Genomic DNA, 26023 nt, shown 5'->3' on the forward strand with positions numbered 1-26023 from the left:
GAAACTATGATGGTTGTTCAGAAATGACAATATGTATACCGAGGTAGATACAGAACTGCATTACAACCCTGAGCTAGGAAATACCATCATTTAATGTATTATATTTAGCCATGCATAAAAATGTATTATTGAAATGTTATTTATAGAACACCTCAGACAATGTAAAGTCTCAATTCCCCTTCAAGACTGCTTTTATAAGACTGGTGCATTCCCACACCTTTCACATGATCTTCCAAGATCCGCGGTGTGCGTATAATAGTAGTTTTATGCCCCCACCCAGAGACACATTATTGATGGATTAAGAACCACCTAGTGCCATCCCATAATAACACAAAATAATATATAAATGTAAGCCTAAATTAAATTCAAATAGCAGGTTGTGATAGCATGTTGTTTGCTATCAAAGGGTGGATTGTCGAAGCTGAATAATTGGCTGAGACAAGTTCAGTTTAAAATTCAATCGCAGCGACGCCATCTTGCGACTGGCCACAAGACTCCATTTGGAAATGAGATCGCAAGATGCCATTTTGCGAATGGCCGCCTAAGCGCCATTTTAGATAAACTCACATTTTAGTACATGCGGCGATGATACTATTAGCAACATGCGATTGCATCTTTCATCATTTCACATACACACACTAATACTCACAATTGCGCTGTTAACTAGTCGCATATTAGCGAATGCATAGGACTTTGTATGAAACCGCTGTATTATTAGCTTTATGCGCATGCATCTGCCCCAAATTAACTAGCGTCCTTATATCAAACCCTGAATACCCACACATTACATATTCACACATAAGGTTCAATAAGCTTTAAAGTGTATGATTTAGGTTGGTTCAGTTAGTTTAAATGCTGAGAAATAAAGGTATTTTGATAACTAAGGTATTAGACATGCTAAACAAGTCGTGTTTGGTTTTGTACTGATGCGTATTCTTTTTTCAGTACTCCGGTGTTATCGGTGGGGAGGTCGGATCATGCAAATTCAAGTTATGGATCGCAGAGCCTACAAGCAACAAAATGTATATTTTAGGAACAGCTGTTAGGATGTTGCAGGGGGCGTGAAGAGGAAGACCCCCAGCTGTTAGAGGCAGGGAGAGTCTATTTGAACCAGCCTGTTAAATGTGCTGTAACAGATGCTTCTCCCCTGGGAACCAATGACATCAGCAACAAGCTTCCCTATTGTCCTGTTTATTCTGGGGGGGTATAAATATGTGTGCCCGAACGATAGTTTTTAGTCTTCGTGCCGAATGCTGTATGACTAGGGGTCTCTTGCTGATGCCTATCTCCGGGTCCGGAAGCGCCTGCGTACGTATACTGTACTTGGGTCTGTATTATTTCCTTTTACACCTAAATTGTGTATGGATCAATTGCGTGTAACTGTCTGAACTTTTACCTGAATAACACTTGTGCTTTGGAACCACAGATTCCACGTCTAAGTCTTTATTTACGGTATGACTGCGTACGCAAATTAGCGTCATCCTTACAGGTTTATAGGAAGGATTTTAGAAGGTATAGGCAGGGGTATAGAGAGTAATCTTACTGTAACAGACCTCCTGCTTTCTACTTATGACCTCAGCGAGGACATGTCAGGATCTGCCACAGAGGTCTGTTACTGCCCCGGGGATCATTGCCCCTTTGATTTGGACATGAGGTTCCAATAGAGGAAATGCTTAAATTGGATCCAAAGAAACCATTATATGAATTTACCAAGCTTTTCAAAGTAAGCATACATGTAAGCACATATCATTGATATCATCAAGTCACGTGTGAGGTGCCTATCTCTGGGAGTTTGGACTTTGTGAAAACTTCTCTGAATATTGGACTTCATCATCATTTACGATTTAACCCTCACCTGGGGTGTTTTATAAATTAAGTTTTTGATTTACTGAGTCCCTTTTTTTTCCTTATTTTTGTCCGTTTTTCCTATGTATGGACTGATACACGGACATTTGGAGTCTTTTCAGTGTCTATGTTGGAACACAGAGAAGCGCGGAACGGTAAAATTATTTTTTATGTGTATGTTATATAGACAAATCTGGTGAATTGTCACATAATTTTATTTCTGCAGCTGTGTGAAGCAGCGCCCAAGGTTGTGATTTAATTTTTATATACAGGGGTATAGAGAGGTTCTGATCCAGTATCGTTAATATATATATATATATATATATATATATATATATATATACACACACACATACAATGCATACTTATATATTTACATATATGTATACATATACTGTATATGCATGCATACTTATCTATATATATATATATACATACATATACAACACAGTTATCTAGCAAGAGCAGTCTGCACACACCTCTTTTCTTTCTTTTTTATTGTGGGCACTGGCACCTCTCTCAGTTCATGTGCAGCAGTACTCGGCAGCTCTGAGCTTAAGGCTGGCCTCCCGTTGCCGCCGTACTTAAGCCCCGCCTCCCGACTCTGTCAATCTCTGAGAAGGAAGGGAGAGGGCTAGACAGGTAGAGACTGACAGTGATGCAAATTAGCCCCGTCTCTGCAAGGGGTGTGGCTTTGCGGCGGCCGTTCCATCTGCTGATCTACTGGAATTATAGGCTTAAAACAAGCCAGCACCCTCTCTCCTTTTCGGCGCCTGGAGCTCGTGCTCTGCTGGAACCGCCCTCCCTACGCCCCTGCTTGTGCAGGGTGATCAGGAGATTACAAATAGAACGATTCAAAATACCTAAGGAAAGCTTCACTAATCTGGCTTGGAGCAGAATTTAATGTACCCGAAGCTAATTAAATGGAGGAAATATGTTTGGGTGCATTTGCAGATTTCACCAAATGAGCCAAGAATTTTCCAGGGCGATTGTCCCAATTAAAGTATCTATTATTACGATAAGTGATATCCATTCAAGCTTGTTCTTCACAGAGAGAGTCATAAACAGTTTTAGCATCTCTACTGTATAAGATATTCTTTTAGCTTCTGTTGGGTTTGACAATAGAGCAGAATATTTAGTAGACACTATATTAGCAGCCTGGGAAAATTTCTGCTGCATTTCCCTTTTTTTTACGCTATATATGAAATCAGATAACCCCTCACAACTGGTTTCGATACCTGCCAAAAAAGATTGATATTTTCAACATGTTCAGAGTTGTCAGATAAATAATTTAAGAAAGCTTGCTGTAGGTATTGTTGAAAATCCTCTGAGGAGATTAAATAATCAGGAAAGTGACAATTAGGGGAACGAAACATAGGTAATCCCAATTGTATTTTCAATTTAACCGGGGCATGATCAGAGATGAGTATATCTTCAACAGAAGCATCTATTATTCTGTGCAACAAAGAGTTGAACGTCAGCCAATAATCTAATCTAGAAAAACATTTATGGGGATGGGAGAAAAAAGTATATTCCCTAGAGATCAGTTGAAGATATCACCAAGGATCAATCAGCTCCATGGCATCTAGCACCAATGCCATAGTAGCAGGGACAGAACGACCCCGTCCCTCATGTCTAGGGCCACCTGAGACATCCAACAAGGAGTCCAGAACTACATTGAGATCACCTACCATTATTAATGTTCCCTCTGTCCAAGATTGTATGGTCACATATAAATTTGAAAAAAAATCCCTGGGTGGGCATATATACATGCTAGAGTATAAGTTTCATGCTCAATGACAACCTTCAGTAACAAATATCTACCGTCTGGATCTACGTTCTCATCTTTAATAGTATTTCATAAGGTGACGTAAAACTTTTTTACATTTCTACATTCCAGGATATTAATGTGAGATCATGTTTAACCACTGTATCCTGAGGTATCTGTTTATACAAATTAGTCATTAACCTATTCCAACAACAGAGAAAAAGGCGAAAAGATACCATCTAAGAAAATCCCCAAACCCGTCCTAACGAGCAAGCCGGGGAAGTCTCAAAAATAGAATAAACGTTTGCATAGAGTGAAATAAGATGTACACCCAACAATTGCAATAAAAATGGACATACTATAGAAAAGCAATCTCAATTTTTAAATAATTTAACTGAACCCAATTTGACAATCCAAAAGATTGTCTCAATAATAACAGAAACTCAGCAAGGTTAGATAAAACATACAAAGAGAAAAAAGTCACTGGATAGGCTCCCCACTACATATTGAAAACAGCATATATTACATAAAATAAATCCAAAGCAACAAAATACTAGAAACATCAGCATTGCAAAAACAGAAAGAAATTATTTGCAAGAAAAATCAGCAACACAATACTTATCGGCATTAGTATGACGGAATCAATTATTGTCATCCATGGAAACATGAGGAGAAGCAGATCCCATAGATTTTAGAAAGTTTTGTGCTGCAGATGGAAAGTCCAGATAATATGGTTTACCATTATGGATGATCCACAGCTTAGCAGGATAAAGTAGGGAAAAACGCATGCCTTGAGAACAGTTCCTTACAAATTGGTGAGAATTCACATCGTTTAGAGGAGACTTGAAAAGAAAAGTCTTGAAATAAGAGAAGTTTAGAGCCTTCATAGGACAGGTTGTTGAATTTGCAATATGCTTCCTTGTCAAGGTAATTTAATAACTTGACAATCACTGGACATGGACGTTGTTGTGTCTGTTGCCGATCAGGACTTACCCGATGCACCCTTTCCACTATCAAAGATGAGGAGCCAGAAGTTATTCCCAATGTTACAGGAAGCCAATTAGAGAGTATGGTTTGAAGATCCTTAGGCTTGACCAACACAGGGAGACCTATCAGACGCAGATTATTTAGTCTATTGCAGTTTTCTAGGTCCTCAACCTTGTCTTGTAAAGCAGTTATGGTGGCAACATGAGAATGTACCAGAGATTTAACTTCATGGAGGTCATCTTCTAAAGTTGAAATACGATCTTCAGCTTCTGTTAAGCGTTTGATGTGCTGAGATAGTTGTGCAGTGGCTGTGAGTGGAGCTAATTTTATGTCTAGAAAAGACTAAATTATATCAGAAATTTATTTTGCTCGTTCTATGGAGAGTGGGCTGTATTTGTCGGTGCCAAACAATGTGTCTGAGGAGTCATCCTTTCCAGTTGATGGCGATGACAGAGGAGTAGCGTGGAACCATGGCTCCCGGAGGAAGTGCATGTCGTAGCGCCCCCCCTCCCTGTACTGAACTGTGCCAGTGGGGTATGGCCAGCCTGCGGGGGATACATTAACTGACATTAAGGGGTAGCTCCTTTTGCACTGTTTTATTTATGTATAGCTCCTAGGATCTGACTTTTATCTCCTTTGAATCATCAGAGGATTGTATTATATATTCTGATCATTTAACTTAAATTGACAGAATACATGTGCTAAGAGTGAGATTCCACAGGGTGCACAGCTTTTTACTACAATTACTGCCCCGAGCAACTTTCACTGGAGTGGGAACACCTATGGGAAGCTCCATTCTCAGCTATGCTCCTACTTCACAAATGTACATTGCACCTACAGTATATTAATGTGAGTATTACTAATCATGTTCTGTCTACCACCATTATTATTATTCCAGGTCTCCTAATACAGTGTTTTTTAAAAGACCTTTCAAATAACACTTTGTGGTCATGCCTATTAACACCTCATTACTTTAAATAGCAAAGCAGTGACTTTTTACCTGAACAATGAAATGACACAACCACCATATAGTATACAAGGCTGCCCACTGCCCGTATTGGTGCCATCTATTCTAGCCTGGTATTTATTGCACTATTTTTTGTTTGTTTCAGTGGGAGTGGAGATCATGTAACATCCATTCCCAAACCCTAATGAAGGACGCAATGCCCAGTCAGACTCTGTCGCGGAAAACAGGATCTTACCTGCCGGGTCGGGAGGCAGTGGCTCGCCTGGCAGAGGAGTCTCCTGCCCTGAGTCCTGACTCCTGAGGAGGCTGAGACCGGGACGACGATGAACAGATCCTCCAGTGACCAGTCTGGCACCAGACAGACTATGCGGCAGCGGCTGAGCGGCACACTAGAAGGAGCCAACAGCAGCTGGCATGGGTGGAGCTGCTGCGGCTCGCACATGAAGTCAACCAGTCAGCAGTCATCTCTCAGGCAGACTCTGACTGGTGGATGTAGTGGACTGTGTAAGGGCAGTGAGTACTCGTCAAATGCGGGTGGGGGAGGGGAGGGCGCACGTCACCAGGGTGGGCTCGCGGATCGGAACACAGTGCTTTAAAAAAAAATTAAAACCATTTGCCAACTGGCCACAGCTGCAGGGGGGCTGGTGAGCCCCTTGAAGCTTCGGGACTTTGAGCGACTGCCCAACAAGCCCAATGAAAGAGACGGCCCTAGGTAAGGTGGGGATAAGTTGAGGTGTCCCCGCATCTGAATTGCACTTAAACAGAGTCCTCTGTCTGTGAAGCGCCACCAGCCAGCCACCCGGGGTCCAGTGATCCGCTGCACCCCGGATATATGTAGTGCAGGGAAGTGACTCCAACATGCGTCCAAAGAAGAGGTGGGCGGTGCCGCGGAATTGCGGGGTCCAGCAAACAAATGAATGTGCACCCCAAAGGAAACTGCACCAGGGAGTGCTAGTTGTGGGAGAGATCCAGCCAGCCCTGTGCAGTCAGGTAACAGGGAAGTGTCCCCTCACGCACCTACTTCTCGTGCCCAGGGAAGTGTGTTCAGTCGGAGGGAAGCAGCTCCAGCAGCACATACGTAGGTGAGTGTCAGGCGGTGCTGGAGATCTCCAGGGTCTGGTGGTTGAGTGCGCACCCCAGATGGCATGTCACCAGGGAGCGCGGTTGGCTGGAGGGACTCAGCCGGTCCTGCGCCGCTGGGAATCAGAAAGACGCAAGATCATACGCAGGGCCGGTTCTAGACATTGTGGACCTCAGGGCGAAAATTCCCAGTTGTGCACCCCCCCACCAAAAATAAAGAAATTACTTTTTGGAGATGGCGTTCCTCTGCACGCGCTTCCAGAAAGGGGGTGTGTCCTTGTGGAACACCCCCAATTCATCACACTGTGGGGGGGTGCCCAGCACTTACGGAGGTGCTGGGTTTCCCCCAAGCTCTCCCTCATGGCGAATAATTGCCATACGTAGTAAAGCGCCTTAAGCTGGCCACACATCTAAAGATTATCTGTCCAACAAGCCAACTAGTTGATTGGTTGAAATGAAGATCTGGTAACGTATGGGAGTAACTGATGATCAGCAATTTGCTCCTAAATGCCAGAAAACAGATGAAAATGGTAGTTCAGACAAGTTTGTTAAATGTTTGATCTAAACAATTTGTTCAAACAACAGTTTTTGTCCAATTTTCCGGCATTCGGGAGCAAATTGCTGATTGTCATTTGCTTTCATACCTTACCAGATTTTCATTCCAACCAATCAACTAGTTGGCTGGTTGGACAGATAATCTTTAGATGTGTGGCCAGCTTTACACAGTTATGTCTTACACAGTAATGCCCTTTATAACGCATCATACCACACACAGTAATGCCCTTTATAACACATTATGTGACACACGGTAATGACCTTTATAACACATTATCCAACATGCAGTAATGGCCTGTATAATACTTTATGCCACATGCAGTAATGCCCTGTATAATACATTGTGCCCCACACAGTAATTCCATTTATAATACATAATCCCCAATTCAAATTATGCCACACAGTAGTCTGTTATTCATGTTATGACACACAGTTGTGCCCCTTTTACACAATGCCCAAATGAGTTCCCCTTATACACAAGGCCCACAGTTGTAATGCCCCTAATACAATGCCCACAGTAGTAGTGCCCCTTATAAAATGCCCACAGCAGTGGTGCCCCTTACACAATGGCCCCGGTAGTGGTGACCCCATGCAGTGCCCTCATTAGTAGTGCCTGCAGTGGTAGTGCCCCCATTGGTAATACCCACAGTAGTAATGCTGACAGTAGTAGTGCCCCATTGGTAATGTCCCCTATAGTAGTGCCCCCAGTGGTAGTGCCCCAATTGGTAATGACCCCAGTGCTAATGACCCCATTAGTAGCACCTCCAGTAGTAATGCCCCCTATTAGTGCCCCCAGTAGTAATGCCCCCTACAGTAATCTCCCCAGCAGTAATGCCCCCTATAGTAGTGATGTTCCCAGTAGTAGTGCCCCCTATAGTAGTGCCCCCAGTGGTAATGCCCCCTATAGTAGTGCCCACAGTAGTAACGCCCCCTATAGTACTATGGTGATGCCCCCAGTAGTAGTGCCCCCTATAGTAGTGGCCCCAATAGTAGTGTCCCCAGTGGTATTGCCCCCTACAGTTGTGCCCACAGTAGTAATTCCCCCATTAGTAGTGCCCCCAGCAGTAATGCCCCCTATAGTTGTGGTCACAGTAAAAATGCCCCCTATAGTAGTGCCCCTGTAGTGATGCCCCAGTAGTAATACCCTCAGTAGTAGTGCCCCCATTAGTAATGCCCACAGTTGTAATGCCTCCATTAGTAGTGCCCCAAATGGTAATGCCCCCTATAGTCATGCCCCCAGTAGTAATACCGCCTATAGTCATGCCCCCAGTAGTAATGCCCCCTATAGTAATCCCCCCAGTAGTAATGCCCCCTATAGTCATGCCCCCTATAGTCATGCCCCCAGTGCTGGTGCTTCTGAAAAAGAAAATACAATTAAAATAAAAACACGATACTTACCTTAAGCCCTGTTCCTGCGTCCGCTGCCATCCATTCCAACCGCGGCTCCACGGATCTATGGGAGAGATGTCATGATGTCCTTCCCATAGTGCTCTCTGTGGGAGCCGGAGCTCAGGAGTGAGCTCCGGCTCCTCGGATCTATGGGAGAGACGTCATGACATCCCTCCCATAGTGCTCTCTGCGGGGGCCATAACCTGGAGCTCAGGAGTGAGTTCTGACTTTCGGCTGCCACTGGATCCGGATGCCCGATGCCCGCTGGTAACAAATCTCAGTGGGTGCCCGACAAATGGAGCCTCCCTGCGGCGGCTAGAGTGGGGGAACCGGCACAGTTTTCGTTTTTCTTCTAGGGTTTTTTTATCTTCTGGAGACTCAGTGGCACCCTCTAGGGGCTGTCGCTCTGGGCGATGGCCCTGTTAACCCGCCCCTAGACCTGTCACTGATCATACGTTTGAGTATCATGCCCTGGGGAGGGCAGTCATGACGGCCAGTACGTTTGTGACCAGGTTCCAGTGTTTAAATGGTCACACATTGGTATGGGACCTATCGATTTGTTCCTCCTCACTTGAGCTATAAAATAGGGCATACGACAAGCCCTAAAAGCCCTGTAAATAGAGGATGGAGGTTAGATTGAGGAGCCCCTTGTAAGAGAGGTTCTAAAAAGCTGCCATATTGGATGGCCCTAAATACAAAAGGAACAACCTTAAAGCGCTCAGAGGTTAATGTCCAAAAATACAATAGTCCCAATAAATGTAGTTATAATGCCTCAACGTAGTTGTCCTATTTTCTCAGCGCTCCATCACAGAGTTTCATAGTAACGAAAACAAAATAAAATGCAATATATTACATACCGTATATACTCGAGTATAAGCCGAGTTTTTCAGCACATTTTTTGTGCTGAAAAAGTACCCCCTCGGCTTATACTCGAGTGAAGTGTGTAGCGCTGATCAGACGGAGTTCGGTCAGCACTACACAGCACAAACACACAGCCACCGGAGCCGGCAGCTGTGTGTTTGTTGTAATCAGCAGCCGCTGAGAGTCTGTCAGACTCTCATCGGCTGCTGCTGTTCCCACTGCGGGAGCCATCTTCCGGCTCCCGCAGTGGGTAAAGGGAGAGACGTCATGAGTAATGACGTCTCTGCCATGCAAAGCGGCCGGTAGAGCTGTTAGCGGCGGGACCAGGAGCGGGGGTTTCACGTAAGTGATTTTTTTTTTATTCTTATTACGTCTCTCTCTACTGGGGGGGGCTACTGGAGCACTACCAGGGGGCGATTACTACAGGGGGCACTACCAGGGGGGGATTACTACAGGGGGCACTATAAGGGGGGATTACCACTGGGGGAACTACCAGGGGGGGATTACTACTGGGGGCACTAAAAGGGGGGGATTACCACTGGGGGCACTACCAGGGGGGATTACTACTGGGGGCACTGAAAGGGGGGATTACCACTGGGGGCACTACCAGGGGGGATTACTACTGGGGGCACAACCAGGGGGAATTACTACTGGTGGCACAACCAGGGGGAATTACTACTGGGGGCACAACAAGGGGGAATTACTACTGGGGGCACTACCAGCTGCTGCATTTCCCACCCTAGGCTTATACTCGAGTCAATAAGTTTTCCCAGTTTTTTGTGGTAAAAGTAGGTACCTCGGCTTATATTTGGGTCGACTTATAATCGAGTATATACGGTAACTATTGCAGTAGTAATATGAAAATATTAGGATAGGGATATTCCACCAGTTCCCAAGAGGTGTGCTCCAGAATGTAGAAATGAATACACCTTTTGTGTATAAAAAAACATAAAAGATGATGCTTACTGCAAGCTTACATCAAGCAAGCTTGTTACAGGCTCATAAAGGTTTCTTTTTCCACATATCCAGCGCAACTTCCCATTCATCAGGTGTATTTATATAAGATGAGAAAAAAAACTCAAGATGTGGATATAAATCACCTTTTAATAATATAGTATAAATCAAAAAGTGGGAAGTAATATATCCATACCAGATGGTAACAAGCCAGGTCAGTACATTCTCCAAATGGTATGAAACCCGGATACTCAATAATGGGATGTAGATAGCTGGCTTAAACAGTATGGAATATGTCCCCCATTGTCACTCACAACGCGTTTTGACGCTCACTGGCGTCTTTATCAAGTAGAGTGTCTATAAGATAAATATATACTAAGTGTCCTCCCACAATTAGGATAAAATCTGCACAATAATACAAAGTTTGCACAGTGAGACAAACTTACCCTTGTAACAGGTACAGGCGGCACTCGTATCCGCGGCGCCATCTTGGCCGCTTTGGAAAAAGTTTTATAGAGGTGATATCACCTCCCACGTGCCCGAATGTTTTAAACAGTAAAATTTTATTCAAAAAACCTTATCTGTATTAGAATTAAGATTTTAAGTAGGCTCAAATGTTTTGGTGATTGCACCAGAAAAACGCTGATTTAAAAAAGTGCTTTTGATATATTCCATTTGACAAAGTCACATGACCGTGTCATACCGTTTCTATATACCACAAAGTACCCGACTTTCATACTAACATAAGTGCAATCCAATACATCTTAGTCAGGTTATACAAATCAATGCTCACAAGAACAAATATATATGCATAAAACTAATATATATTAATAAAATTATACAAGAGTACATATAAACCATTACTGACAGTATGCTAAAAATAATCCATTCCAGAAAAATTCCTGTGACGGAACAATTGTGTTTGTCTTTAAAATGTTGTGAGAAGGGATGTATCTCTAAACCCTGCACAACATTTCTAATATGTTCTGCCCATCTGACTTTAGCTGCTCTAGTCAATTAGTAACCCCGGGGGCCCAATGCCCAAACTCTCACCCCAAAGTGTTTCTTTCCCCTCGCCAAATAAACAGCACATCATCTATATATCGCCACCACAACACCAGGTTTGCACTCCAGTCATGCTCACTCCAGATGGAAGACTCCTCCCACCTGGACATTAATAAATTAGCATAGCATAAATAGCATTGGGAGGATGTGCTGGTCCGTATAGTGCCATTTGGAGGTGTCTGGGGTACCTCCTAGGTGAGTCAGCTCTCGGCTTATACATGTGCTGTTATTATGCAGTACATTAATTGTAATTATATGACCCAGAGTGGGTGCTACTATTTGGTAGCAATAATTATTTTGGGGTGAGCGTTTGGGCGTGGGGCCCCCGGGGTTACTCTGGCTGGGCCTTTTTCAGGGCATCACCACTTAATTCACATAAATATTTTTTCATCACCTATTTGTTTGTTTATTATGTATGTAATTTTAATTATTTCTTATTATATTAACACTTATTGATTATCTTTTACACATCTATACTTACACTTCACGATCACCTTTCTTCCATATTTCGTGTGATGCCCTGGGAATGGTCCTTGGCTGGATTCTTTTGGGGTGCCTTGCGCCTCGGACGTGAACCCCTTAATGTTAGGGATGCCGGCCTGGCGCTTAATCATATATTTGCAAATGTATGCAACTAATACCTCTGAATTTCTATTATCATGTAGTATTCAAGTATTTTTGCCAATATTGCTGCAGTTTGCTGGAGGGAATATCCCTTTTTTTTCTCTGGTTTTGCAAGGGACCCCCAGGGTGTGTGACCCCCCGTGGGTGTTCCCCCTCCCTGAAATGGGTGCTGGGAGAACTACATCTCCCAGCAGCCCTTTGTCCTCCTACCAGCCCCAGGAGCCTTGCAGCAGCCCCCGGGACTCCCAGCAGCCTCCTCCCCAGTGAAAAGATGAAAGGAGGCCACCGGTAGCCACGGAGACTACCAGAGACCCCAGGGCAGGTAAGTGTGAATCTATTTATTTATTTTTTACACGCCGCAGGGTTTTCAGAGTTGAAAACCCTGCAACCACTTTTTTTTAAATTGGATACAGTGAGTATCGGGAGTGCGCATACCCGTTGTAATCCAAAATTGGGTGTGAGGGGAACAAGGTTTTTTACCTCGCTAAACCTTGCGCCCAATTGAATATGCCCTTTAGTGTATATACATATAGCTAACGTCTACGTTTTAAAAAGTGTCAAGTCCAAAGAATCACAATTTTCAATAATCTATAAAGTGACATTAAGCTTGACATCATTTTATGTAAAAACAATTATTGTTATATTAAAAATATTTTACACTGAAAGTTTTATTTGCATTAATTAATATTTGGCCATTTGGCCTCATTTTCTGGGTGAATTATTTTTGGTGAGTGGGTATTATTACAGATGCCAGTGAAGTAATCAAGCTCATCCTTCTGGAGTTGATTGATGGTATCAAGAGAGTTAAGCAACCCACACTATGATGTTATGTACAAACAAAAATATAATATTTTCAATACCGATCTAGCGCCCTCTGAGATTATTGGTTGTATATACGTATACATATACACTGTATATATATATATATATATATATATATATTATATATAGATCAAAATGGCCCCTGGACACTTATGAAGTTATGTAAGCCAAGTGGGCTAGATGCCAAGTGGAACATGGGTCAAGGTTATGTAGGGTGACTTGGGGCAAGGGACGACACGTGCACAGTATGCACAGGCCTGAAGGTGTCAATATGACTCAAAAATGGATCCACAGATGTTGAGACAGATAAGAATGACCATCTGGATAAACCTTGATGACATCATCTGAAAGATAAGAATATATAGTCCTCCTAGTGGGCTTAGGACTTTAGACTGAAGAGCGGCATGCCGTGCTGATTGTCTTCTGTTAATGAATATTGGTAAAAATATATTTTTATTTTTTAACATTCTGGCTGAACATTGAATAATTATTAAAAAAGGAAACAGTTTTTATCAGATAGGGACCTTATCAATCCATACTAACTTCATAATACCTCACCTGTTAAATGTACAATCATCCCCTTTCCAACATATATACCCCAGTGTTGGTAAAGCGAGTAATTCAATTCAATCAAGTCCCCTTCCTTTGGTTCACGACCCTGTGAAAGATTCAATAGATAATAAAATTACAGTAAGATGCTAAATTTATTTATATATCACAGTAGCTTCACTGTAAATGGCACTATGATCAGGAACCTTTCAGTGGAAGAAGAGGCTATCTCAGGAAGGATATTTAAGTATAGAAACATCCTTACATTTAATGAGTCTTATCTCATCAATAAACAAAAGACATTTAAGGGGAATTTACACACATTTCATAAACTTCAACATTGCAAGTACATATAGGTATAGAAATGCCAATTTTATATAGCCATTTTAGTGTCATTATAATCTTTAAATAATACATTTACAAGGTTGACTGAGGTGGCTCTGCATCAAGGCACAATGGTCTTAAGTCGGGTATGCACTAGATGATATGTCGTCCGATCCGGCAGCAGATCGGACCACATATCGTCCACATCGGGCAGTGTGTACCGGCTATGTCACTGATGATGCGCGCTTCCACACATCATCAGCGACATCATCCATCGAACTTAGATGGATATTCACGCTGAAAACATTAACCCCCAGGGGACTCAACATTGACAACGAAGTCAAATCCGTTATAACGAAGTAATCTCCAACCAGCCCACCCACGCTCTCCTCCAGCCCCAACCCCTATCACCTCACCTTTTAACACTCCTGTTAGTCCCTGCACACACCTGCACTGCATCACCATTCAGCAATTCTTTGTACACACCTACACCGCATTACCTTTCAAACACACCATTGGCCCAATATGATTACACGTATCACTCCAGCTAGACCCTGCACACACCTGAACCGCATCACCATTCAGCAAGTCCCTGCACACACCTGCACCGCATTACCTTTCAAAAAAAAAAAAAACACCATTGGCCTAACCTGATTACACTTATCACTCCAGCTACTTCCTGCACCGCATCACCATTCAGCAAGTCCCTGCACACACCTGCACCGCATTACCTTTCAAACACACCATTGGCCTAATATGATTACACTTATCACTCCAGCTACTTCCTGCACCGCATCACCATTCAGCAAGTCCCTACACACACCTACACCGCATTACCTCTCAAACACACCATTGGCCTAATATGATTGCACGTATCACTCCAGCTAGTCCCTGCACACGCCTGCACCGCATCATCAATCAGCAAGTCCTTGCACACACCTGCACCGCATTACCTCCCAAACACACCATTGGCCTAATATGATTACACTTACCACTCCAGCTAGTTCCTGCACACGCCTGCACCGCAACACCATTCAGCAAGTCCCCTGCACACACCTGCACCGCATTACCTCTCAAACACACCATTGGCCTAATATGATTACACTTACCACTCCAGCTACTTCCTGCACACACCTGCACCACATCACCATTCAGCAAGTCCCTGCACACACCTGCACCGCATTACATTTCAAAAAAATAAAATAAAAAAGCAAACCCCTACACACACCTGCATAACATTACCTCTCAAACACACCATTGACCTAATATGATTACACATATCACTCCAGCTAGTCCCTGCACACGCCTGCACCGCATCATCAATCAGCAAGTACCTGCACACACCTGCACCGCATTACCTCCCAAACACACCATTGGCCTAATATGATTACACTTACCACTCCAGCTAGTTCCTGCACACACCTGCACCGCATCACCAATTAGCAAGTCCCTGCACACACCTGCACCACATTACCTTTCAAACACATCATTGGCCCATTATGATTACACTTATCACTCCAGCAAGTCCCTGCACACACCTGCACTGCATTACCTCTCAAACACACCATTGGCCTAATATGATTACACTTACCACTCCAGCTAGTTCCTGCACACACCTGCACCGCATCACCAATCAGCAAGTCCCTGCACACACCTGCACCATATTACCTATCAAACACACCAGTGGCCTAATCTGATTAATTTCATCACTCCAGCTAGTTCCTGCACACACCTGCACCGCATCACCATTCAGCAAGTCCCTGCACACACCCGCACCACATTACCTTTCAAACACACCATTGGCCCCATGAGTCACCTGATCACACCCCCACCCCCGGAAGTGCCCTACATAAGAACCTCAGAAGCATTGATCCTCTCACACCTCCTTGAAGAAGGCACCTGTGCCGAAACGTGTTGGAGACCCTCACATCAAACCCGACACTGATCCAGGCTGACCTCCACTAAAGATCCCCATCCCCACCAGGGACCACCAGTGCAGAAAGCTCTCAGCCCACCCGCCTGCAGGTCCGCACCGCTCACACCTCCAGTGACCGGCTCCACCCCGGACCAGCCCCTCTCCCCCCCTGCTCCCAGGCGTGCTCAGCAACTCACTCCTGGCCAGGGGTGTCTCCACCATCGATCCCCATTTCCACGAGGGACCGTCAGTGATAAGAGCATCCCGCACATCCGGCCGCAAGTCCACCCAGCCAACATCGCCAGTGACCAGCTCCATCCCAGTCACACTTTCCACATCCCCCCTCCTCCCTGGCTTTTTTTTTTAATCAGTATCCCGGGCAGACCACCCCCCAGGGGTGGTCCCAGCACACACGCTGCAACTCAGCCTCCCAGCAGCTCACCCTTCCACACCTCTGGCTCCGCACCACCAGCGGCACGACCAAGAGCCAATTTCAGCTGCATACTACGGTCGCTGACCTCCGCAGACCAATCAGAACAGCCATGCACTTGCAGCACACCAGCAACACGCTGATCCAGCTCACCATCAACAAACACTGGCACTTACTTAAGGAAGATGCACAACTGACAAGTATCCTACCCAACAGACCCAAAGTCATCTACCGCAAGGCCCCCAACATCCATAACAAACTCGTATCCAACCACATTCCTCCACCCATCCGAACACAAAGCACTCTAGACAACTCCAAACTCACAGGGGGTTTCTTCCACTGCGGCTCATGTACCAACTGCGTCACACTAAATATAGAAGCACCACAGTCACTTCAACATTCTCATCCACACAGACAAACACCACGTATAAAATTAAAGAACACATTTAATGCAACACTAACAACGTAATCTACCTCATACAATGCCCATGCAATCAACAATACATAGGCAGGACCACCAGACCACTAAAAACCAGAATTGCCGAACATCTGAGAAACATCACCAAACAAACAGAGAACCATAACATACCCGTACACTACACAGAATACCACCATAGCAGCACACAAGGCACCACTTTCATAGGAATCAAACACATGCAAAAAAACTGGAGAGGCAGAGACCATAACAAATTCCACAACAAGGAGGAACTTAGATGGATATTCACGCTGAAAACATTAACCCCCAGGGGACTCAACATTGACAACGAAGTCAAATCCGTTATAACGAAGTAATCTCCAACAAGCCCACCCACGCTCTCCTCCAGCCCCAACCCCTATCACCTCACCTTTTATCACTCCTGTTAGTCCCTGCACACACCTGCACTGCATCACCATTCAGCAATTCTTTGCACACACCTACACCGCATTACCTTTCAAACACACCATTGGCCCAATATGATTACACGTATCACTCCAGCTAGTCTCTGCACACAACTGAACCGCATCACCATTCAGCAAGTCCCTGCACACACCTGCACCGCATTACCTCTCAAACACACCATTGGCCTAATATGATTACACTTACCACTCCAGCTACTTCCTGCACACACCTGCACCGCATCACCATTCAGCAAGTCCCTGCACATACCTGCACCGCATTACCTCTCAAACACACCATTGGCCTAATATGATTACACTTACCACTCCAGCTACTTCCTGCACACACCTGCACCGCATCACCATTCAGCAAGTCCCTGCACACACCTGCACCGCATTACATTTAAAAGAAAAAAAAAAAAAGCAAACCCCTACACACACCTGCATCACATTACTTTCAAACACACCATTGGCCTAATATGATTACACTTACCACTCCAGCTAGTTCCTGCACACACCTGCACCGCATCACCAATTAGCAAGTCCCTGCACACACCTGCACCGCATTACCTCTCAAACACACCATTGGCCTAATATGATTACACTTACCACTCCAGCTAGTTCCTGCACACACCTGCACCGCATCACCAATTAGCAAGTCCCTGCACACACCTGCACCATATTACCTATCAAACACACCAGTGGCCTAATCTGATTAAATTCATCACTCCAGATAGTTCCTGCACACACCTGCACCGCATCACCATTCAGCAAGTCCATGCACACACCTGCACCACATTACCTTTCAAACACACCATTGGCCCCATGAGTCACCTGATCACACCCCCACCCCCGGAAGTGCCCTACATAAGAACCTCAGAAGCATTGATCCTCTCACACCTCCTTGAAGAAGGCACCTGTGCCGAAATGCGTTGGAGACCCTCACATCAAACCCGACACCGATCCAGGCTGACCTCCACTAAAGATCCCCATCCCCACCAGGGACCACCAGTGCAGAAAGCTCTCAGCCCACCCGCCTACTGGTCCGCATCGCTCACACCTCCAGTGACCGGCTCCACCCCGGACCAGCCCCTCTCTCCCCCTGCTCCCAGGTGTGCTCAGCAACTCACTCCTGGCCAGGGGTGTCTCCACCGTCGATCCCCATTTCCACGAGGGACCGTCAGTGATAAGAGCATCCCGCACATCCGGCCGCAAGTCCACCCAGCCAACATCGCCAGTGACCAGCTCCATCCCGGTCACACTTTCCACATCCCCCCTCCTCCCTGGCTTTTTTTTTTAATCAGTATCCCGGGCAGACCACCCCCCAGGGGTGGTCCCAGCACACACGCTGCAACCCAGCCTCCCAGCAGCTCACCCATCCACACCTCTGGCTCCGCACCACCAGCGGCACGACCAAGAGCCAATTTCAGCTGCATACTACGGTCGCTGACCTCCGCAGACCAATCAGAACAGCTGTGCACTTGCAGCACACCAGCACCACGCTGATCCAGCTCACCAACAAACCTGCAGCTTCCAACCTATCTGCAACGGCTGCAACGTCGACCTACATCACCATAACAAAAAACCTACCGGTAGGTAAGTACTGCCAAGACTCACACCAACACGCGGGACGCCGCACAGGTGTTCCAACCCACTCTGCAAATCCCCCCACCCCCCGAGATTTCCTAGACTGTCGACCATAGGTCCAGCAGGGGTGATGTGCAAGGTCACTGAACCGCACGGGAAGGAGCCCCCTAAAAGGGTCCACCTACCTCCCCAGTCTCATCACCACTCATCACTGAACCCCACCCACCTGCCCGGGATCTTAACAGAGCAGCATTGTGACTACTCAATAAAAGATTTTGCCCAAAATTACTGTGTCTCGCTGGCCTCATTTTGATCCTATTCCATTCCCTTTTTCACATTACTCCAAACTACACTCCATACCCAATCACACCCTCCTCACTCCCAAAACATCACCACCACCAGAAGAAACATTCTAATTAACACCACTCACAAACACACACAAGTCATCACCATTACTAGCAGGAAGAGTGCACCTTACCCCCCCCCTACCCCCATACGTTTTCAGTGCGGGAAAGGTACTCCCACACAAAGGTGCAGCACCCCGAAACCACAACACACCACCCCCTGGTCAACGAGAGCGCAGTTCTACCGCCCATCCATCGAACCTGCATGCACGTCAGACGGACAGTATTGTCAGCGGGGGCCATGCAGCTGGCATCGGCAAGTGTGTATGCACTTGTTGATGCTGGGATCCCCGCTGTATTTTCAATGAAAAATAGTGTTTTTCACCAGCGTCCAGAGTTTGTCCATTATATAAGAAGGGGTTTATATAAGAAGAGGTCTTTGCCACTGGCAATAAGAGTCCCAGAGAAAGTTTCCTATTTAAGAAGGAATGTCACAATCCTAATATTGTTACATCTCAGCATGGCAATAAACAATGTTACCAATTGTCAGTAGTTTTATATCAATAGAAATATACTGTGTGTCTATATATATATATATATATATATATATCATATATGTAGACTTAGGCCGCACACAAAACTTTATTATCCACAATAGCGGGTGCCACGATGCTGTATTATATAGGGTTGAGTCCAACCAAGGACAAAAAATCCAGCACACCATTTATAGTTAAAAAAGATTTTTTAAATAGTACCAACAGGGTAATAAACAACCCATTTGCTATAGTATATGAAATTATACTCAGCACATATTCAATGGGTCAAGCATAGTCTGGGGAGCCGCGCTCTGAACCCAGTGGGCTCCAACAGCCGTTTCGTAACACCTTCCTCAGGGAACCACAAGTTTACACTCAGCAAATCGGCACGCTATATACCCCTAAAATCACCTCAAGTGAACTCACCTGTGCCGCGCCTCATCGCGCACCATCACCCCCGCCCGCACCACGCTCCCTCCATCCACGGCGATGCACACACATCCCGTCCGCCCGATGTGACGTCATCCGGAATGAGTATGCACCCGCCGGAGACCGGGGGAAGACATCATGGTTCCTGGGCGCCGGAAATGACGCCGGCCGACGCGGCACAGCTGTCCCCATGTAAACAATACACTTTTATTCAATAAAACATCAAAAATTGACAACACAAGACAGACAATACTACACTATGACAAGAAATGTTAAACATGCAGATACATAGCTTTAAAACTCTAATCCCAACAGATGACAAAAACATCTGTGGAGACTGACATAGTATATGCTCAAGGTGCAAATGATAGTAAAGATAATTATCAATAGGCAGCAGTTGAGTACTAAAAAAGCAATAATCAGCACAGAGGGCCAAACAACAGCCAGGAGAAATTAATAAGTATATTTTTGGAGAAATCTTATGTATTTTAATCGCCAACAAAAGGCGCAAATGTAAATTCCTCATTTAGCCCATGGGGAACCATGGTTCCAAGCTCATAAATCCACTTGCACTCTTGTTTCAGAAGTAGTCTATGCCTATCCCCACCTCTACGTAGGGGGGGTATGTGGTCAATAGGCATTACCCGGAAGTCTTTCAGAGAATGTCCCTCCATAACAAAATGTCTGGCCACCGGAGGTGTCGAAGGCTCCATTTTGATATAGGCCTTTTTAATGGAGGACCTGTGCATTGCGACCCGTTCTTTCAGCATCCTGATAGTTTTGCCCATGTAAATCTTCTTACATGGGCAAATGATTATATAAGTGACAAACTTCGTGTCACAACACATGCGATGTTTCAGACGATATACAGTTCCATTTATGGGGTTTGTCAATGTATTGCCCGTTTTCATAAAGCAGCAATTGACACAGCCAGTGCATTTGAATGACCCTCTCTGAGGATTTAACCAATTTGTAGCGCAATGGCTCACTGAGCTAACATCGGAGCTCGAGACCCTTTCTCTCAAATTTCTGCTCCTTTTGTAACAGAAGAGTGGTACGTTCTTGCAAATGTCCTTCAGTATCGGGTCTGTTTGTATAATGTGCCAGTGATGCAAAATGGCTCTCTTAACTAACCCTGAGGTAATGGAAAAAGTGCTGGAAAAAATCATTCGCATGTCTTTATCATCATCCTTTAAAGACGTTTTTAACAGGTCCTCTCTTTTTAGGAGCAGACATCTCTGTATTGCTTCCTTAACTTCTTTCCTTGGGTAGCCCCTCTCAATAAATTTAGTGCCCATCGCTTCCAACGCCGTTGGAACATTGCGCTCATCAGATGTAATGCGCACTACACGGACAAGTTGGGAGTAGGGCAAACCCCTTTTAAGGGGTAATGGATGGAAACTCGTAGCCTCTAAAAGCATGTTCTTATCAGTTGGCTTCCTAAAGATTTCAGTTGAAAACTGACCATCTATAATCCTAACACAAACATCTAAATAGTCAATACATTCTGCATTGTAGCTGTATGTAAATCTAATTGAACCCGGCAAATGGTTCAGAACCTCTACAAACTCATGAAGAGCCTTCTCCCCTCCAGTCCACAGCATAAATAGGTCGTCATTAAATCTATCATAAAATAGAATAAATCATGAAAAAACCTGGTTAGCCATAATATGTAGATTTTCGAAACAATACATAAATAAATTTGCATAGGCTGGTGCCATATTAGACCCCATAGCCGTTCCTTTCAACTGCAAATAAAAAGCGTTGTTAAATAAGAAATAATTTTTATGCAAAATAACTTCCATTAATAGTAAAATAAATTCAATGGGTGGACCAGTATACTGTGGACTGGAGGACAGAACCTCCCTCACTGCCTGCATTCCCTCGGTATGTCCTATATTTGTATATAGACTGGTGACATCTAATGTCACCAGTAAGCAATCACTTGGTGGCTGACCAACAGAAGATAATTTTCGCAAAAAGTCAGAAGTATCTTTCAGAAAAAAAGTTGTACCTTGTACCACCGGTTGCAGGTAGTAATCAACAAACTGCGATAAACTCTGACACAATGATCCACGTGAGCTAATGATTGGTCTACCCGGTGGCTGGGTAAGTGACTTATGCACCTTGGGCAATATATAAAGTAATGGTATTTTAGGGTAGTCTTGTAACAAAAACCGTAGAGTATAATCATCAATCCAACCATTACCATGGCACATATATAGAATAGAATCTATTTCTTTCTTGTAATTATCAGTAGGGTCAAAAGTAAGCTGCTTATAACATTCAGTTACTGCCAATTGACGCATCACTTCATTTATATAATCATCGTGATTCATGATTACAATGCCCCCACCCTTATCGGCGGGGCGTATGACGATGGAAGGGTTGTCACGCAAAGTACCAATAGCTTTGCTTTCAGCTCTAGATAGATTCAAATGAAATATCTTTGCCTTTTGTATGTGGGGTAGGGTGTCAGATTTAACTAACCTCATAAAAGTGTCAATCGAGGCATTAGGTGAGGGGGGATCAAAAGAGCTTCTCACTTTAAATGGTCTTTTAACTAACTCTTGTTCACCCTTTCTCACAAAAAAGTCTTTAATTCTAAGTGTCCTATGAAAATCATATAATTCTCTCTCATAGTCTAAACTGCGCTGTCTAAAGGTCTGTATAAAAGACAGACCCCTAGACAGCACTGCCGACTCTTGTTCAGATAATATATAATTAGATAAATTGAACAGGGTTATTTCTTTGGTCCCCTGTATCCTCTCCCTCATTTTTTTGTGTCTGAGCCCCCCTCTCCTACACGATCTTTTCCTTCCATTCTGTCCTTTGGGGTCCCACGTGTATGCATCCTGTCCCCTAAAAAATGACCTCCTGTACCAGGGACATCTAAATCACTTTGTGAAGTGTCAATATCAGTAAAATGTGTATCGATCCTTTTACGTGTTCCACCCCCACCTCTCCAAGGTCATCTAGATACTTGATTAATAAGCCACGGGTAGACCTTCATATCCCTGTAGTCATCTTTTACCTTTTTATACTTAGATTTCTTAAAAACCAACAAATCAGTTTTAAATTTATTCATAATATCATCTAATTTGGTCAGCAAATCCATGTTGCTATCTGTTTTTAGAGCTTCCATGCCAGTCCCCTCACATGTAGCTATATCTTTTTTAACACATTCAATCTCACAATTGACCTGCTATACCACAAGGACCATGAGATCAAAACTGTATTGGTTCAGGATCATGCACCACTGTCTACAGAAGTCCTTATTGTTACGTCCCAATGTGGGCTGATTGCGTATCCTAAATCCTCTAGGTATCAGGCCTTCTTTATGGTACTGTGACAATGTGAGACCATGTAATTCCAGTTCCACAATCCTCTTACATAATCTGCATAAATCTGTAAAAGTCTCTGCTGGAGAATCTACATTAAAAGCCAATTCAGCTGTATTAGAAAATAGAATTTTGGATATGTCCTTGTCTTGGAATCTTAAAGTTCCTGTGAGGTCTCCTATATCCTGTTCCATGGCGAATACAAATGAGTTCAGGAATAGTAGAAAATGTCTTTAAATAATCAAAATAGAAGTAGACAATCAAAAATGGAGATACGTGGTGCAGCCTGGATATATCAGAATCAATATAGATATCATATATGTAGACTTAGGCCGCACACAAAACTTTATTATCCACAATAGCGTGTGCCAGGATGCTGTATTATATAGGGTTGAGTCCAACCAAGGACAAAAAATCCAGCACAATTTCATATACTATCGCAAATGGCTTGTTTATTACCCTGTTGGTACTATTTAAAAAATCTTTTTTGACTATAAATGGTGTGCTGGATTTTTTGTCCTTGGTTGGACTCAACCCTATATAATACAGCATCCTGGCACCCGCTATTGTGGATAATAAAGTTTTGTGTGCAGCCTAAGTCTACATATATGATATCTATATTGATTCTGATATATCCAGGCTGCACCACGTATCTCCATTTTTGATTGTCTACTTCTATTTTGATTATTTAAAGACATTTTCTACTATTCCTGAACTCATTTGTATTCACCATGGAACAGGATATAGGAGACCTCACAGGAACTTTAAGATTCCAAGACAAGGACATATCCAAAATTCTATTTTCTAATACAGCTGAATTGGCTTTTGATGTAGATTCTCCAGCAGAGACTTTTACAGATTTATGCAAATTACGTAAGAGGATTGTGGAACTGGAATTACATGGTCTCACGTTGTCACAGTACCATAAAGAAGGCCTGATACCTAGAGGATTTAGGATACGCAATCAGCCCACATTGGGACGTAACAATAAGGACTTCTGTAGACAGTGGTGCATGATCCTGAACCAATGCAGTTTTGATCTCATGGTCCTTGTGGTACAGCAGGTCAATTGTGAGATTGAATGTGTTAAAAAAGATATAGCTACATGTGAGGGGACTGGCATGGAAGCTCTAAAAACAGATAGCAACATGGATTGGCTGACCAAATTAGATGATATTATGAATAAATTTAAAACTGATTTGTTGGTTTTTAAGAAATCTAAGTATAAAAAGGTAAAATATGACTACAGGGATATGAAGGTCTACCCGTGGCTTATTAATCAAGTATCTAGACGACCTTGGAGAGGTGGGGGTGGAACACGTAAAAGGATCGATACACATTTTACTGATATTGACACTTCACAAAGTGATTTAGATGTCCCTGGTACAGGAGGTCATTTTTTAGGGGACAGGATGCATACACGTGGGACCCCAAAGGACAGAATGGAAGGAAAAGATCATGTAGGAGAGGGGGGCTCAGACACAAAAAAACGAGGGAGAGGATACAGGGGACCAAAGAAATAACCCTGTTCAATTTATCTAATTATATATTATCTGAACAAGAGTCGGCAGTGCTGTCTAGGGGTTTGTCTTTTATACAGACCTTTAGACAGCGCAGTTTAGACTATGAGAGAGAATTATATGATTTTCATAGGACACTTAGAATTAAAGACTTTTTTGTGAGAAAGGGTGAACAAGAGTTAGTTAAAAGACCATTTAAAGTGAGAAGCTCTTTTGATCCCCCCTCACCTAATGCCTCTATTAACACTTTTATGAGGTTAGTTAAATCTGACACCCTACCCCACATACAAAAGGCAAAGATATTTCATTTGAATCTATCTAGAGCTGAAAGCAAAGCTATTGGTACTTTGCGTGAGAACCCTTCCATCATCATACGCTCCGCCGATAAGGGTGGGGGCATTGTAATCATGAATCATGATGATTATATAAATGAAGTGATGCATCAATTATCAGTAACTGAATGTTATAAGCAGCTTACTTTTGACCCTACTGATAATTACAAGAAAGAAATATATTCTATTCTATATTTTGGCCATGGTAATGGTTGGATTGATGATTATACTCTACGGTTTTTGTTACAAGACTACCCTAAAATACCATTACTTTATATATTGCCCAAGGTGCATAAGTCACTTACCCAGCCACCGGGTAGACCAATCATTAGCTCACGTGGATCATTGTGTCAGAGTTTATCGCAGTTTGTTGATTACTACCTGCAACCGGTGGTACAAGGTACAACTTTGTTTCTGAAAGATACTTCTGACTTTTTGCGAAAATTATCTTCTGTTGGTCAGCCACCAAGTGATTGCTTACTGGTGACATTAGATGTCACCAGTCTATATACAAATATAGGACATACCGAGGGAATGCAGGCAGTGAGGGAGGTTCTGTCCTCCAGTCCACAGTATACTGGTCCACCCATTGAATTTATTTTACTATTAATGGAAGTTATTTTGCATAAAAATTATTTCTTATTTAACAACGCTTTTTATTTGCAGTTGAAAGGAACGGCTATGGGGTCTAATATGACCCCAGCCTATGCAAATTTATTTATGTATTGTTTTGAAAATCTACATATTATGGCTAACCAGGTTTTTTCACGATTTATTCTATTTTATGTTAGATTTATTGACGACCTATTTATGCTGTGGACTGGAGGGGAGAAGGCTCTTCATGAGTTTGTAGAGGTTCTGAACCATTTGCCGGGTTCAATTAGATTTACATACAGCTACAATGCAGAATGTATTGACTATTT

At 43.7% G+C, this 26023-nt stretch overlaps 1 protein-coding gene across 1 annotated transcript in view; it reads right to left on the minus strand.

The window, feature by feature from the left end:
• LOC148515351 (uncharacterized) overlaps positions 1-26023 on the minus strand; it is a 560261-nt gene that overhangs the window by 171704 nt on the left and 362534 nt on the right. The window contains exon 7 of the mRNA XM_088480115.1: positions 13471-13575. Coding sequence (XP_088336241.1) covers positions 13471-13575 — 105 coding nt within the window. The remainder of the gene's footprint in view (positions 1-13470; positions 13576-26023) is intronic.

Source organism: Taudactylus pleione, unplaced genomic scaffold, assembly GCF_031769625.1.
Source record: "Taudactylus pleione unplaced genomic scaffold, aTauple2 ptg000250l, whole genome shotgun sequence".
Lineage (NCBI taxonomy): Eukaryota > Metazoa > Chordata > Amphibia > Anura > Myobatrachidae > Taudactylus > Taudactylus pleione.